This window comes from Quercus suber, unplaced genomic scaffold, assembly GCF_002906115.3.
Source record: "Quercus suber isolate HL8 unplaced genomic scaffold, Cork oak 2.0 scaffold_118, whole genome shotgun sequence".
NCBI classification, from domain to species: Eukaryota; Viridiplantae; Streptophyta; class Magnoliopsida; order Fagales; family Fagaceae; genus Quercus; species Quercus suber.
The window spans coordinates 108,608-125,500 of record NW_027069583.1 but is presented as its reverse complement, the minus strand read 5'-3'; the positions used below and the strand labels follow the sequence as shown (position 1 = coordinate 125,500).

The 16,893-nt window shown below is 44.5% G+C and overlaps 2 protein-coding genes across 2 annotated transcripts; both read left to right on the top strand.

The window, feature by feature from the left end:
* Positions 1-2,275: 2,275 nt before the first annotated feature.
* LOC112030185 (uncharacterized) lies at positions 2,276-3,211 on the top strand. Its single transcript, XM_024062875.1, has one exon. The coding sequence runs from the start codon at positions 2,276-2,278 to the stop codon at positions 3,209-3,211; it is 936 nt and encodes a 311-aa protein (XP_023918643.1).
* Positions 3,212-3,367: 156 nt separating this feature from the next.
* LOC112030184 (uncharacterized) lies at positions 3,368-3,922 on the top strand. The gene has a single exon (XM_024062874.1). The coding sequence runs from the start codon at positions 3,368-3,370 to the stop codon at positions 3,920-3,922; it is 555 nt and encodes a 184-aa protein (XP_023918642.1).
* The last annotated feature ends 12,971 nt before the right edge of the window (positions 3,923-16,893 follow it).

The following is a 16,893-nucleotide window of genomic DNA, read 5'->3' as shown; positions in this document are numbered from 1 at the left end:
TAAAAAGATGTGAAATAAATAGGAAAAATGGCCGTTTGGTATGACATTTTAAGCAGTAATTTTTAGTTTTTAAACAACATTACACGTATTTTTACATATTTTTTCACTCATACGTATTTTTAAAAAATACAAATAATGTTACTAGAATAATGTTACCAAACAGGCCCTAGTTTTAAAAAATTGATGCCAAAAAAACCGTCATGATTTGTCAATTGGCAATTGGATTACATCATTATACATGGCTCCACAACTTAAAGAACTCTAATCACTAGTTAATATTCAAGTAAGTTGTAGCAAAATATATGTCCAAACGTGTGTTATTAGAATTTATTTTTAGGTACATACTCATCAGTATTGTATCTCCCAACCATAAGCAACATGGGAAATATTTATTTCGGATATGAATGTGGTCCACAATTTCATATTGAGCGGTAGGTAGGTAGGTAAGACCATTTTACAAGTTTTTGATTCTTGATGTATCTATAGCCATAACATTAGTTTCATCTTTCAGTGGAAATGGGAGAGTTTATTTTATTGATCATACGGAAGTGGGAGAGTAACTCGGGGGCAGAGGCCCTCCCAAAATTTTTTAAAAACTTCATAATGTATGTATATTTTGTAATTGTTTAAAATATTAGACCTTAAAATCAATATTTGGCCCCTCCAAAAAATAAGAGCTGGCCTAGCAAAAAAGAATTGAACAACTAATTGTTGGGTTCCAAAAAATAGTTGTTAAGAACAACAAACTATCCACCTTGTAACATAAATAGTTGTTACTTTCAAATTTTTAGATTTTTCCTCTCTTAATTGGTAAGTTTTGTTTGTTGAGTTCAAATAGTAAGTTTTTAATAAAATAAATTTCTCTTAGAGTTATTTTATTTGAGACTAAGTCTTTTTGTTGTTTTTGTTAAGTTTCAAATTGTTTGTCAGTGCTTAATTAGTTAGTCACAAAGCATCAAATGAGAAAAAACTACACTGAGGATATGTAATTGTGCGGCATCCAAACAGTTAGGCTCACTCAGTCCCTAATCTCCGCTTCAAGTGTACAGTAATTGGGCCCAACTCTCATTTGCCCAAAAGCCCAGTCCTTACTAACGCGGTCCAGGGGCCCAAGCTTCACTACTAAAGTTATGCTCAGCAGAGATTTACCAAGCATGTTGGGAAAGGTCACTGAACGGCGCGTCATCCTTGTTTTGTTCAGAGAAGTCCCTCTAAGCGCCGCTACCGAGCTATCAACGGAGGTGGGCACCAAGTCCCAAAGCCATCCAAGCTTAAATTCTCACTTATCATCCCCCTGATTGGACCCTCCGTCGCACTAAGCGCGCACCGACTCTGCCGAGCTACCAACGGAGGTGGAAACCAAGTCCCAAAGCCACCCATACCTGACCTCCCACTTATAGAAAACCTTACTGGACCCTCTGTGGCACAAACTATGAGAGCATTGATAACCTACGTCTGAGCTAGGAACTATAAATAGGAGGGGAGGATAAGAGGGAAGGGTTGGTTGAGAGGAGGGTGGAGAAGAGAGGGAATAGGAAAGTCAAATGGAGAAAATATCTTAGGGGAGGAAGAGGAAGTAGTGTGTTGCTGAGGAGGAGAAAAGTGATCTCATTGAGCCTTTAGTTAGAGAACGACCCATAGTAGAAAATTCAGCCCAACAAACAAATAAGTTGTGAGCCCAAGTGGGGCTGAGCCCATAGACCTCATTTGCGACCCGCACAATTGGCGCCGTCTGTGGGAAACTCCTACGCTGCTGTGGTTCAGCTGAGGCTCGCACACGAGATAGATGTCCGGAACTCGTTCGGGGAGTGACGCCAAAAGTGGCTCGGTTGGATCCTCTCGGGGGTCATCTTGGCGAGAACGAAGGCAGAAGGGGCGCGAAGACAGGCGTTAGGAAAGGGCAGAAGAAAGTCCCGGACTCGGAGAGGGCTCGTACCAAACGCAACGGACGGTATCCAGTGCCTCGGGGCGTAGGCGGTTTGATGAAAGAGACGAGGAGCTTGAGCGTTTGCGAAGGTTAATGAGAGATTTAGAGTTGGAGGCAGAAGACAGGCACTAGAGAATGAATCAGGACAACCGAGCAAGAAGACCGGGTGCCGGGGAGGAGCGACAAGGAGCGGGGTCTGATCAATCTGGATACCGCCGTCACCGAGAGCGCTCGCCTTCGCGAGAATCTCACCTACACAGGGGTCAGCGTTGAAAACGCTCACGATCACGGGAGTATCCAGATCGGGGCTTGGATTCTCCGGAAGAAAAGCGGAACCACAAAGCGGCCATGGACGCAATAAGCCGTGCGTTGCGCCAAGCTGCTAGGTCGCCGTTCTCAACTGACATCGAGCACGCCCCAATGCCGGACAGATTCACACGCCCCCCGTTCAACTCTTATGACGGGAAGACCGACCCGGTGGAACATGTCAGCCACTACATCCAAATGATGTCATTGCATACCCAGAATGACGCGCTGATGTGCAAGGTGTTTCCCTCAAGCCTGGGCCCTACCGCTCTCAGGTGGTTCAATGGTTTGCAGAAGGGTTCCATCCGCGGTTTTGTCGAATTGATACAGGAGTTCGGAGTTAGATTTGTTACTTGTAGCCGTGTACCACAACCGGTAGATGCACTGCTGTCAATGAAGATGAGGGTGGGGGAAACCCTTCGTAATTACGCCAGTCGGTATTGGGAGCTTTACAACGAGATCGGTGGAGGGAACGAAAAAATTGCTGCGAGTACTTTTAGGATGGGGCTGCTCGAGGATTCAGGCCTAAGGGAGTCGTTGACTAAGAAACCTCCCGAGGACATGAGACAGCTAATGAGGCGCATAGAAAAGTATAAACGGCTAGAGGATGACCGGCTGCAAAACAAAGGTAAAGCACCAATGATAAATCATCCCCGGCAGAACAGTTTCCCACCGAGGATACGAGGGAACATGAGGATGCAGGGATCAGAGGCGCCGGCAGGGGAGGTAAATGTGGCATTCAAAGAACCGGTGCATAAGATTCTAGACAAGATCAAGCATCAACCCTACTTTAGGTGGCCGAACAGGATGGGTGGTGATCCAACGAGAAGGAACCAGAACTTATACTGCACTTACCATAAAGATAAAGGACATACCACCGAGCAATGCCGAGTATTGAAAGATCATCTTCGGCAGCTGGCCGGAGCCGAGTACTTAAAGGAGTTTGTGACGGACGCGGAGGACCGAGGAGCAGGGTAAGGCACTCCACATTGGGGCAACTTGCTCCCACCCCCTCTCGAGATAATTGAAGTCATCCACGCTCCTACCAAGAAATGTTCCACGGCAAGAGGGAAAGGGGTGTGGGCACTAGCAACGGCGGCGGAAAGTCAGGACGGGCAGTCATACGGGAAGAGGATGAAGCCCACCAAAGAACTGATCGCTTTCGATGATAGCGATTTGGAGGGGACGGTCCAACCACACGACGATGCGCTGGTAGTCAATGCCCGTATAGGCGGTTTCCTGGTAATACGGGTGATGATAGATCAGGGAAGCGGAGCAGACGTGATGTACCCAGACTTGTTCCGAGGACTTGGACTGAGGAGTGCGGACCTCTCCAAATATGGTACACCTTTGGTCAGTTTTGACAGCAAGACAGTGATCCCTGAAGGGCAGATCTCTTTGCCCGTAAACATAGAAGGTAAGGAGGTGGTGGTAACCTTTATAGTGGTAGCTTCCTTCTCCCCGTACACCGCGATATTAGGAAGACCGTGGATCCATGAAATGGGGGTTGTGCCATCCACTCTGCATGTGAAGGTGAAGTTCCCATCCGAGCAAGGTGTGACGGTGGTAAGAGGAAGCCAGCAGACGGCGAGACAATGTTTGGTCACACTAGTTGACTGGAGGAGGGAGTCGCTCAAATGGGGAAAGAGTACCGAGGAAGAAGAGGCGCAGCAAAATATCCCGTTATAGCAACTACAGAGTCCCCGAGGTGAGAAGGGGGACAGGCACGCCGAAGAAATGATGAAGGTACGGATACTCCCGGATTCCAATAGGTGTTTTTATGTAGGGGAAAGTATGGATGTTGAAGATAAGGTAAAAATGTTGTTACTGTTAATACAAAACGTGGACGTGTTTGCTTGGAGCCCATATGAGGTGCCCGGGGTGGATCCCGAGTTCATCGTTCATAGACTCAATGTTGATTCCTCGTATCTGCCTAAGAAACAGAGGCCAAGGAGATCATCCAAGGAGCATGCCGAGGCTATAAAGGAAGAAGTTCAAAGGCTGAAGGAGTCGGGAGCAATAAAGGAAACTTATTTCCCCGAGTGGTTGGCAAACACCGTCGTGGTGAAAAAGAAGAATGGCAGGTGGAGGGTTTGCGTGGATTTTACAGACTTGAACCGAGCATGTCCAAAGGACCCGTTCCCCGTGCCTAAAATTGATCAGTTGGTTGACACCACGTACGGTCATCCTAGGATGAGTTTTCTAGACGCTTTTCAGGGGTACCACCAGATCGCCTTGGCAGCCGAGGACCAGGAAAAAACGGCGTTCATCTCCCCGGAGGGCAATTATCATTACACGATGATGCCGTTTGGGTTGAAAAATGCCGGGGCAACTTATCAGCGAATGATGACGAGAATGTTCCGCGACAAAATAGGATGCACGGTCGAAGTCTACATTGACGATATGGTGGTAAAGAGCAAACGGGAGGAACAACACACGGGCGATCTCCGGGAAGTATTCGAAACACTAAGGCGACACAAGCTGCGCCTTAATGCCGAGAAGTGCGCGTTCGGAGTGGGGGCTGGAAAATTCTTGGGATACCGATCACGAGCCGGGGAATAGAGGTCAATCCCGATCAAATCGAAGCAATAAAGAGGCTGAATCCACCGAGCAATCCGAAGGAGGTACAGGTTCTAACCAGGATGCTAGTAGCACTTAACCGGTTCATCTCTAAATTTGCGGATCGTTGCTGCCCATTTTATCAGCTTTTGAAGAAGTGGACAGGGTTTTTGTGGAGCGAAGAGTGCGACAAGGCCTTTCGGGACTTGAAGGAGTACTTGGCGAGGGCACCCATGCTAGCCGCGCCAGAGCCGGGTGAAGATTTATTTATGTACTTGGCAGTATCCGATCATGCTGTGAGTGCCGTGCTCTTGAAGGATGGGGGGATCCAACAACCCATGTACTATATCAGCAAGACCTTGGTCGATGCCGAGAAGAGGTATTTGCCTCTGGAGAAGTTAGTGTTGGCCCTTATACATGCCACGAGGAAGCTGCCGCACTATTTCTAGGCCCACACGGTTTATGTGTTAACCGAGTATCCTTGACAGTCACTTTTGAGAAGATCTGACTTCACAGGACGGATAGCTAAATGGGGAACTAGGCTGGGCTCCTTCGACATACGGTACCGACCACGACATTCGGTGAAGGGCCAAGTCCTTGTAGATTTTGTCGCTGAATTCTCACCCAGAAACGGCGGAGAGATGATCTGCCACGTAGAAGCTTGCCCGTGGAAAGTTTTCGTGGATGGAGCCTCAAGTTCCCAGGGAGCCGGTGCCGGGATCGTTATCCTCTCTCCCGAAGGGATTCGACTGGAGCACTCTTTTAGGTTGGGATTTAAGGCCTCCAACAATGAGGCCGAGTATGAGGCTTTGCTCGCCGGACTAAGAACAGCATTGAGGCTTGGTGCTCGGAGCGTGGAAATACATTTAGATTCTCGGCTGGTTATCAATCAAGTCTAGGGAAGTTTTGAAGCTAGAGATCCTCGGATGAAGGCGTACTTGTGCACGGCAAAAATGATCATAAGCAAATTCGTCTCGGTGAAAGTGTCCCAAGTGGGACGGGCACAGAACAGGCACGCCGACTCCTTAGCCACGCTGGCATCATCAAGCGTTGAAGACGTGCCTTGGCTGATCAGGGTGGAGCTTATAGCTGAACCAAGCATCTAGATCCCCGATGAGATTATAGTCAGGGTGGATAGCGTCGACACGGTTTCATCACCTGCGCCGTGTTGGATTGATCCCATCGTCGCTTTCCTGGCCGAGAATATAGTCCCGGAGGATGAAAAGGAGGCTAGTAAGATACGTAGGACGGCAACCTGCTATTGGTTGTCAGGAGACGGCAGGTTGTACCGAAGATCTTTCGGAGGACCATACCTTTTGTGCTTGCCCCCCGAGAAAGTTTTCGAGATTTTAGCCGAGCTTCACGATGGGATATGCGGGAGCCACGTGGAGGGGCGTTCCCTGGCACATCGAGCGATGACCCAGGGGTTTTGGTGGCCAAAGATGCAAAGGGACGCCGCCGAGTACGTTCTAAAATGTGAACAATGCCAAAAGCATGCCCCCTTGATTCACCAGCCCGCCGGTCAACTCAATCCGATCAGCCGCCCCTGGCCGTTTGTACAATGGGGGCTGGATATCCTCGGTCCATTTCCGCGGGCTACGGGGAACCGCTGGTTCGTAATTGTTGCCGTCGATTACTTCACCAAGTGGGCGGAGGCCGAGGCCCTCGCGAATATCCGGGACACAGATGTGAAGAGATTCGTTTGGAAGAATATAGTGACCAGGTTTGGGGTGCCGGAGTCGTTAATATTCGATAATGGGTTACAGTTCGACAGCAGAGCTTTCCGCATTTTCTGCGAGGGCCTCGGCATAAAAAACAAGTATTCTACCCCGGCGTACCCTCAGAGTAATGGATTGGCAGAAGCTACGAACAAAGTAATACTGAACGGATTAAAGAGAAGGCTGGACGGCGCAAAGGGCGGTTGGGCCGAGGAACTGCCGGACGTACTTTGGGCTTACCGAACTACCCCCAGGAGATCCACGGGGGAAAGCCCATTTTCCTTGACTTACGGATCAGAAGCCGTCATACCAACCGAGGTAAACTTATGTAGCGCACGGGTCGCGGGGTTCGACCCCGAGCAAAACGAGGAAATGATGGTCGGGCTTTTGGATAGCTTGGAGGAACGCCGTGAGATGGCCACTGTGCGACTCGCAGAGTACCAGCAAAGGCTCGCTAGAAGATACAACCAAGGCGTAAGACTCAGGGAATTCAGCACGAGAGACTTGGTCCTGAGAAAGGCTTTGGGGGGTATGCGAGATACCAACTCCGGGAAGCTAGCTCAAACGTGGGAAAGGCCCTACAGGGTAACTGCCATCGCAGGCGCGGGAGCATATTATCTGGAAGACCTAGACGAGAGACCTTTGCCGCGGCCGTGGAACGTTCATAACCTAAAAAAGTTCTATCACTGATCGGCTATGTAAGAAAAAAAGGGGGAAGGGAGAGAGAAAGAAGTGGGGGCATATGGTTGAAGCACCGCTGTTGTATAAAGGCTAATGAAAATGACGGTTCATGCTGATTACTGTTATCCCATTTTGCGAAACTATGGCAGCCCTATTATTTCTATCTTAAGGACAGAAGCCTGTCTCTCGGCTCGATCCATATCGCCGAGCAGGTGTAAACCTTACTATTTCTATCTTAAGGACAGAAACCTGTCTCTCGGCTAGATCTATATCGCCGAGCAGGTGTAAACCTTACTGTTTCTATCTTAAGGACAGAAACCTGTCTCTCGGCTCGATCCATATCGCCGAACAGGTATAAACCTTACTGTTTCTATCTTAAGGACAGAAGCCTGTCTCTCGGCTCGATCCATATCGCCGAGCAGGTGTAAACCTTACTGTTTCTATCTTAAGGACAGAAACCTGTCTCTCGGCTCAATCCATATCGCCGAGCAGGTGTAAACCTTATTGTTTCTATCTTAAGGACAGAAGCCTGTCTCTCGGCTCGATCCATATCGCCGAGCAGGTAAACCTTATTATTTCTCTCCTAAGGACAGAAGCCTGACTCTCGGCTCGATCTATATTCCCGAGTAGGTGTAAACCTTATAATTTCTACCATGAGGACTAAGGTCTGATTTTTTTTTCCGAGGATAAAACCGGTAAACAGGCCAAATCCCCGCCTTATGACGAAACAGGACTTGGCCTACCGGTAAGTATCGCACAAATACGGAACAAAAGAATAGAGAAACAGCGAGAATTAATTGCAAACATTAGGAAATCATTGTCTCGGCTGCAAAACAAGGCGGCCATTTGAGTTTCAAGACCAGCAAAAAATTAAAATTGTTTAATCACCACAACCCGATGATATGGGCAAACCAAAATGGGAAAGCAAACAAAAAAAAGTCTCTTTAAAGCAAATGGGGCAAAGTTCGGTAATCATGATGCGGAGGTTGCAGGGCGTTCTCGGGCCTCGGACTCGGATGGTTGCTGCTGGACGGGATTGTGAACGGGAACTTGGCCGAGCTGATCTCCAAGGCAAGGATGGCTGACCACTTCTGGTTCTTCCATTCCCACGTGGGAATCAATCTGTTCCACCAATTCCCTTAGGCTGGTCGTTTCTTCCTCGTCAGCATGTTCGGCTGCGGTCATCGGCTCCGGTGGGGGGACTGGAAATGGGATCTGGCCGGGGTTCCTCAAAGGAGAATCCTCGGGGACCCCCAAAGCCTGCAGAGCGGCCAACCAACCCTCCTCGAAGCCAAGCCGCCATGCCTCGTGAATGACCGGCTTTGCCGAGTTCTCCGCATCCGCGAATCCCTCCTGGTACCACTTATTCTTGCTCTCCTCCAAAGCCGCCCTCATATCACCCAGCTCCTCGGACCGTGCACTGAGCTTACTCTCAGCCTCTCCCAACTTGAGCTCGGTCTCCCCCAGCTGAACTTCCAGTTCCTTGTACCTCTTTTCCACGGCCAGCCTCGCCTTCTCCGTAGCAGCAGCCTTCTTCTCGGATGTCGCAGCAGCCACCGCTTTCTCCTTCGCAGTTACCTCGGCCACGTCCTTTAGAGCTCTTTCTCGGCCAGCATCCTCCGCCAGATCTGTGACGTGCCGGTCGAGGATGTAGGCCAGCTGTGCAGCCTGGCAAAGCATATGTACGGAAACTTTAAAAAAAAAAAAAACTTAGTCTTACTGCGACAGTGTGCCATTGCAGTCGTCGCCCCATCGATTCGTCGGTGCCATCTTCGAAGGCACGCACATCCTCGGGCAAAAGAAGCCCCTGAGCCAAAGTCTGGGCGATGTGGCCACCGACCCCTTTCCTCCAGACGTGTACACATGCATCCGAGGGAAGAGGTTTGCCATCCAGCATAAAGGAGGGCTGCCACGCGGGCACGGCATGGGAGGAAGACGCCACGTTCAGCCCCGTCTGGGTCGCGGGTTCACGAATCACGATGCCGCTCGAGGGACGCGGGGGCGTTTTTGACCGCGCATAAATCGGGTCGGCCTGAGTTTGTTCGGTAGTGCGCGACCTCTTTCTTTGTCGTAGAGGAGCTGTCGGCGGTGGTGGACTGGGCTGGGTGCGACCTTGAGTTTGTTCTTGTTGCTGCTGATGCCCGGCAGACTGGGCTCCGGGGACAAAACGAGTGATTGACATTACTTTTCGAGTCACCATAACTTCACCTGATGACTCACCAACTACTTCGGTATCTATGGGTGGGGGTTCTTGGTCAACTTGAACTTCTTGTTAGGCGGGGGCTTCTTGCTTGATCTGTTCGTGTGCACGTTCTCTTCGTGCTCGGGAGACACGTTCGGCTGATTCGTCCCTCACTGGTGGAATCTCGTTAGAACAAATGTGCCGGGGACTGAGTTCGCGTGCCTCGCTTGCTGTGAACTTGGGGGGAAGAAAGTTCGTGTGTCGAACGTCTATGTAAGAGAGAAGAGTGCTGTCAACTAGCAGTGATTGACTAAAATTCTGCCAAGTGGTATACACGAGGTCGACTCCGAGTATAAGATGAGAGTCCCGAAGCTGCCCGTCTGTGTGAACGAAGATCTCGGACCTGAGGATGAAATTAAGATCCCTTACGTGCACTGCTCTGACGTCCGGGGCGAACACCCTATCGTTTGAAATAACCAATAGAAATGAAAATCAGAGTACGCAAAATGCTCGTGCATGTATATCCGAGCATAAACTCAAACAAAAAAAAAATGTACATAATAATGAAAAGGAAAAAGAGGATTAATGATCGGGACAAACCCACTTCTCGCCTAGTAAGCGGACAAGGAAATTCGCCAACAAACCAATTGCCGCGCACCAAAACGAATTCTCCGGCAGAGTCTCTATTTGAATCGGGCAGGCAGGATATCAGCCGTACCCTCATGTCTCTCATTTTGAGGTAGTAATTCGTTTTCTTACTTCCGCATAGACTGTACATATGGTTTATATCATGCTGGTTTAGCTGTAAACTGAAGGTCTGGTTTAATCTACTCACTGGGGTTCATGAATAGTACCAAAAAATGCAATGAGACCCATAAATAGTAGCAAAAATAAGCTGAATAATAAAATAAGTTGACAAAAAATAAGCTAGCCAAATAAACACTAAGAGTGGCAATTATTTTTTGAGCTCAATAATAGAAGAAATGAAGGGGAAGTTTGACAAGTATTGGGGGACCAAAGAGAATTTATCAAAGAAAGAATGTTTCATCTTATATGTTATTGTGGTGCTTGATCTTCGAAAAAGTTGAGGTATTTGTGTTATTTTTTAAAGGACAAAGTTTAGCTATAAAATTGGGTGTAACTTAAGACTACAAACTCACTTAATAAAATAAATATTATAAAATATTTTGAAAATCTAACTGTTGAATTGCATGTTCTTTACGCTTTAATACACATGCTAAATTTTGTGTCAATCGGATATTATTTACTATATGATCTATAAGATTATATATGTGCATAATTTAAATTATAAAAACTTGCAAATTTAAAAAAAATTATTGATGACATAACTATTGATTTTTAATTTCTTGAAATTTTACAAGCATAGAAGATATAAGAAGAAGATGTAATCCAATGGTGGATTTGTCAAAATTCACCTTCAATAAAAAGATATTAAGTAAGTTTGTAGTCTAAGGATACAACTAATTTTGTACCTAAATTTTATCATTTTTTAAAAACTTTTTATGGGAAATTTGTTGTTAAGTCTATGATTAATCATATGAACACCATATTAACATGCTTGTCTGATCATTATTCTTCAATTAATTCATCGTCTATGTCTATGCAAAGTGAGGGCGAGACATCAAGAATGGAAGTGATGATGATGATGACGATTCAAAAAAATTTCTAGTCTCTCAATACAAGGCCTTTAAGCAAGTGACAAAGTCTGTTCAGTGTAAGAAAGAGGTTGAAAAATACTTGATGGGGGATTGTGAAGGTGTGAATGAGAAAATTTTCAATATATTGGATTGGTGGAAGTCTAATATATACTAGTAAGAATAGCATATTATCTCGGTTGGCTCAGGATGTATTGGTTGCACTAGTTTCTAAAATGGCTTCTGTGCGGGTCGCAAATGAGGTCTATGGGCTCAGCCCCACTTGGGCTCACAACTTATTTGTTTGTTGGGCTGAATTTCCTACTATGGGTCGTTCTCCAACTAAAGGCTCAATGAGATCACTTTTCTCCTCCTCAGCAACACACACACTTCCTCTTCCTCCCCTAAGATATTCTCTCCATTTGACTTTTCTATTCCCTCTCTTCTCCACCCTCCTCTCAACCAACCCTTCCCTCTTATCCTCCCCTCCTATTTATAGTTCCTAGCTCAGACGTAGGTCATCAATGCTCTCATAGTTTGTGCCACAGAGGGTCCAGTAAGGTTTTCTATAAGTGGGAGGTCAGGTATGGGTGGCTTTGGGACTTGGTTCCCACCCCCGTCGGCAGCTCGCAGAGTCGGTGCGCGCTTAGTGTTACGGAGGGTCCAATCAGGGGGATGGTAAGTGAGAATCTAGGCTTGGATGGCTTTGGGACTTGGTGCCCACTTCCGTTTAGAGTTCGGCAGCGGCGCTTAGAGGGACTTCTTGAGCAAAACAAAGATGACGCGCCGTTCAGTGACCTTTCCGAACATGCTCGGTAAATGATATGCCGAGCATAACTTTAGTAGTGAAGCTCGGGCCCCCGGGCTGCGGTAGTGAGGCTGGGCTTTAGGGCGAATGAGAGTTGGGCCCAATTACTGTGCATTCGAAGCGGAGGCTAGGGCTGAGTGGGCCCAACGGTTTGGATGCCGCACATTAGCCCCCCTTGATTTATGCTCGGCGCCCGGCGTGAATCAAGGAACTCAAAGAGCGCACGTTACGTGTTCAGTGAAGCGACGTCTGGGGCGTTGCAGGGTTCCATTAATGCGCCCTAAAAAGGCGCGCTGGATCTGGCCATGCGTTACAACCCTCATCATTGCCTGACGCTTCGTGAACCGAGGAGGCGCAGTTTGTATCGGGTGTTGGAGTCATCAAAGCTTGTTAATCAATCTCCATAATGGCTGGTTAACCGCTGCCCATCCGTTTTGGGTTCACTATAAAAGGTACTCTCAAAACTATTCCTTTACTTTACAAACTCTGAATTCTGCAACTTCTTCTCTGCCGCGCATTCATCTGTGTCTTCATACTCCAGCCCAGAAATTTCTCTCTCCTTAGAGCCCACAGTAAGTTTTCTACACTTCTTTTTTCCATATCTCCACTTCGTCTTAAATTTTAGGGTCCTAGGATGGGGTATTCATATCTCTTAGATACGGCTGCGGCCTTAGCTACCTTTAGGCAGGCCTTCGACATCCCCAGCGATGTGGAGGTTGCGTATTGTCACGAAAGCGAGATGGCACTTCATAGGGGGGCGCCTTCTTCCCTTTAATGGCCATCTTGGAGGGTGGGGTGAGGTTTCCCATAGGCCCCCTGATAATAGACACACTTAGGTACTACGGCCTGTGCCCGGACCAACTTCCTCCCAATTTTTACCGGTTAGTGAGTTGTGTGAGTAGATTAAACCAGACCTTCAGTNCACAATTGATGATTTAGCTAGCATTCACCTTGTAGGAATAGGCTGTTCCAGCATCCTAAGTAATGTGAATGGTGTTTTTTTTTTTTTTTAATTGTTTTGTGTTACATTCCTTCTCTCTCTTTTTTTTTTTTTTTTTTTCCTTTTGTGTGTGACACTTGGAGTAAGTACCCTTTTTGTTTGATGACCCTGCTGTCTTGACCAAGTATATAAAAAGGAAGTTGTTGATTGAGATCTCTTTGTATTTTCGTTCATCAGGAACCATAGAAATGTTGGAAATTTCTAGAATCTCATTCTTGAATGATGTCACCCTAGAACATATGATCTTAACTAGTTGCATTTAAAGTATAAACCATTGATATGTTACCCAGTAGGCCAGTACCCTCTATTATTTATTCAATATCTTTGGTGGTCTAAGGCTCCAGCACTTTCATCAACTTCATTTACAAACATGACATAACTATACAAATCATCAATTTTGGCATTCTACTTGACATTACTGTATCCATTTGGACCAGGTTGGCCTATTATTATACCCTGAATTTGTTTGACTAAATGGTCAATGGATAGTATTCACCTATTAGGGTGTACGCTAGGAATAAATACATGGGGGGGTTGTAGATAAAATATACTAAATATAATTCTTAAGTTATTGATTTTTGGAGACAAATATTAGAATAGCAAAAAAAAAAAAACCAAATAACTCACCAATGAATGTGGGCATATTAATCAAGATTAGTAACAATGCATGAGGGAGAAGGTGACATTGCTAAAGGTGAAGCTAACTTCGCATCAAAAAATGGATCTATAAATAGATCTAGTGTATGTTCTCCTATACTAAATGGATCTGGTATATGTTCCGATACCTCTGAAGCTTGAAACCAATTTTGAGCACATATGAGAGATTGTACCATATCAGAGGCAAGTGAACTACAAAATGGATCTAGTATATGTTCTCCTATACTAAATGCCAACTAAGAAGCTGTGCGGCATCCAAACCGTTGGGCCCACTCAGCCCCTAGCCTCTGCTTCGAATGCACAGTAATTGGGCCCAACTCTCATTCGCCCTAAAGCCCAGCCCTCACTACCGCAGCCCGAGGGCCCGAGCTTTACTACTAAAGTTATGCTCGGCATACATTTACCGAGCACGTTCGGAAAGGTCACTGAACGGCGCGTCATCTTTGTTTTGCTCAGAGAAGTCCCTCTAAGCGCCGCTACCGAACTCTAAACGGAAGTGGGCACCAAGTCCCAAAGCCATCCAAGCCTAGATTCTCACTTACCATCCCCCTGATTGGACCCTCCGTAACACTAAGCGCGCACCGACTCTGCCGAGCTGCCGACGGGGGTGGGAACCAAGTCCCAAAGCCACCCATACCTGACCTCCCACTTATAGAAAACCTTACTGGACCCTCTGTGGCACAAACTATGAGAGCATTGATAACCTACGTCTGAGCTAGGAACTATAAATAGGAGGGGAGGATAAGAGGGAAGGGTTGGTTGAGAGGAGGGTGGAGAAGAGAGGGAATAGGAAAGTCAAATGGAGAGAATATCTTAGGGGAGGAAGAGGAAGTAGTGTGTTGCTGAGGAGGAGAAAAGTGATCTCATTGAGCCTTTAGGTGGAGAACGACCCATAGTAGGAAATTCAGCCCAACAAACAAATAAGTTGTGAGCCCAAGTGGGGCTGAGCCCATAGACCTCATTTGCGACCCGCACAGAAGCCATTTTAGAAACTAGTGCAACCAATACATCCTGAGCCAACCGAGATAATATGCTATTCTTACTAGTATATATTAGACTTCCACCAATCCAATATATTGAAAATTTTCTCATTCACACCTTCACAATCCCCCATCAAGTATTTTTCAACCTCTTTCTTACACTGAACAGACTTTGTCACTTGCTTAAAGGCCTTGTATTGAGAGACTAGAAATTTTTTTGAATCGTCATCATCATCATCAACTTCCATTCTTGATGTCTCGCCCTCACTTTGCATAGACATAGACGATGAATTAATTGAAGAATAATGATCAGACAAGCATGTTAATATGGTGTTCATATGATTAATCATAGACTTAACAACAAATTTCCCATAAAAAGTTTTTAAAAAATGATAAAATTTAGGTACAAAATTAGTTGTATCCTTAGACTACAAACTTACTTAATATCTTTTTATTGAAGGTGAATTTTGACAAATCCACCATTGGATTACATCTTCTTCTTATATCTTCTATGCTTGTAAAATTTCAAGAAAATTAAAAATCAATAGTTATGTCATCAATAATTTTTTTTAAATTTGCAAGTTTTTATAATTTAAAATTATGCACAATATATAATCTTATAGATCATATAGTAAATAATATCCGATTGACACAAAATTTAGCATGTGTATTAAAAGCGTAAAGAACATGCAATTCAACAGTTAGATTTTCAAAATATTTTATAATATTTATTTTATTAAGTGAGTTTGTAGTCTTAAGTTACACCCAATTTTATAGCTAAACTTTGTCCTTTAAAAAATAACACAAATACCTCAACTTTTTCGAAGATCAAGCACCACAATAACATATAAGATGAAACATTCTTTCTTTGATAAATTCTCTTTGGTCCCCCAATACTTGTCAAACTTCCCCTTCATTTCTTCTATTATTGAGCTCAAAAAATAATTGCCACTCTTAGTGTTTATTTGGCTAGCTTATTTTTTGTCAACTTATTTTATTATTCAGCTTATTTTTGCTACTATTTATGGGTCTCATTGCATTTTTTGGTACTATTCATGAACCCCACTGTACTATTTCAACTAACATTTACCTTTATTTACAATACTTTCAACAAAAAGTTTTTAGTTTCAGCAAAATAAATAGATCCCAAACAGACCCTTAGACAATTTATTTATCTTGCTCTAAATCATATACATCTCATCAAATAAATCATTTGATGTCAAATTCAAGGAACTTGAAAACCTCTTTGTGGCATTTTTAAAAAGTCTCCAAAATCTTTTCTCAATCTTCTTCATTAGAAGGTTTCCTACTTGATTTAGCATCGTGAAAGTGGGACTTATAACCAGGATCATGAAATTCCATCTACTTGAATGCCTTTTCAAAATTTTCAGCATTTTCCAACATATTATAGGTCATTTTTGAGTTTATAGTATATCGTATTTTTTAGGTAGTATTTGATGTAAACTATCATTTTTGTACTTTGTTTGATAATGATATGCTTCTACTGGTACATTGTTATTGTGAAAATGTTATTAACATATATTTTACTTGTTTCTACTGCATTTTTTTACATAGTTTTTTTTTTATATTTATTAAAAAAGTTTATGTAATTTTTTTTATTTATACTATTTATTTTGTTTATTAGTTGATTTATTTTTGTTGCTCAACCCGATTCAAATGAGCCTTCACAGCATAATACTATCATTGTAAGACTTGTTGCTATTGCAAGACTTGCTAGGAAACCTCCTTGTCTAGCCAAGGTGAAAGTTTAGTCTTCTAATCCTAATAAGAGAAAACAATTATGGGCTTGGGAACACTTTGATAAATTTGTAGATGAAGATAGTCAAACTAAGGCAAAATGTAAATATTGTACAAAAGAGTACATGGCTGACAGTAGAATTTATGGGACATCTAATGTAAAATCTCATGTACCCACTTGTCTCAAGTATCCTTATCAAGAGTTGCCTGAAAGAGAACACCCATTGTCCAAGGATGGAGAGGAGGGAAATCTAGTACATAGGAACTTTTCAAATGTTGCAGGTAGAAAAGCTCTTATTGAAATGATAATATTGGATGAGCTTTCCTTTAGGTTTGTAGAGGGTTTAGGATTCAAAAGGTCTTGTAAGATTGTCTAACTTAATTTTAATACCCCATCTTGCTTTAAAGTAGCTACAGATGTGAGTATGATCNTCTTTTAGGTTTGTAGAGGGTTTAGGATTCAAAAGGTCTTGTAAGATTTCTAACTTAATTTTAATACCCCATCTTGCTTTACAGTAGCTACAGATGTGAGTATGATCTACTTTATGGAGAAGAATATGTTGAAAAATGCCTTGAGAGGTCGTAAGCTTTGTCTTACCACTTACGCATGAACTTCAATTCAAAATTTTAATTACATGTGTCTTACTTGTCATTTTGTAGAT

What these genes read in the sequence shown, in the direction of transcription:
- LOC112030184 (XM_024062874.1), top strand. Translation starts at nt 3,368, where the DNA reads ATGAAGCCCACCAAAGAACTGATCGCTTTCGATGATAGCGATTTGGAG.
- LOC112030185 (XM_024062875.1), top strand. Translation starts at nt 2,276, where the DNA reads ATGGACGCAATAAGCCGTGCGTTGCGCCAAGCTGCTAGGTCGCCGTTC.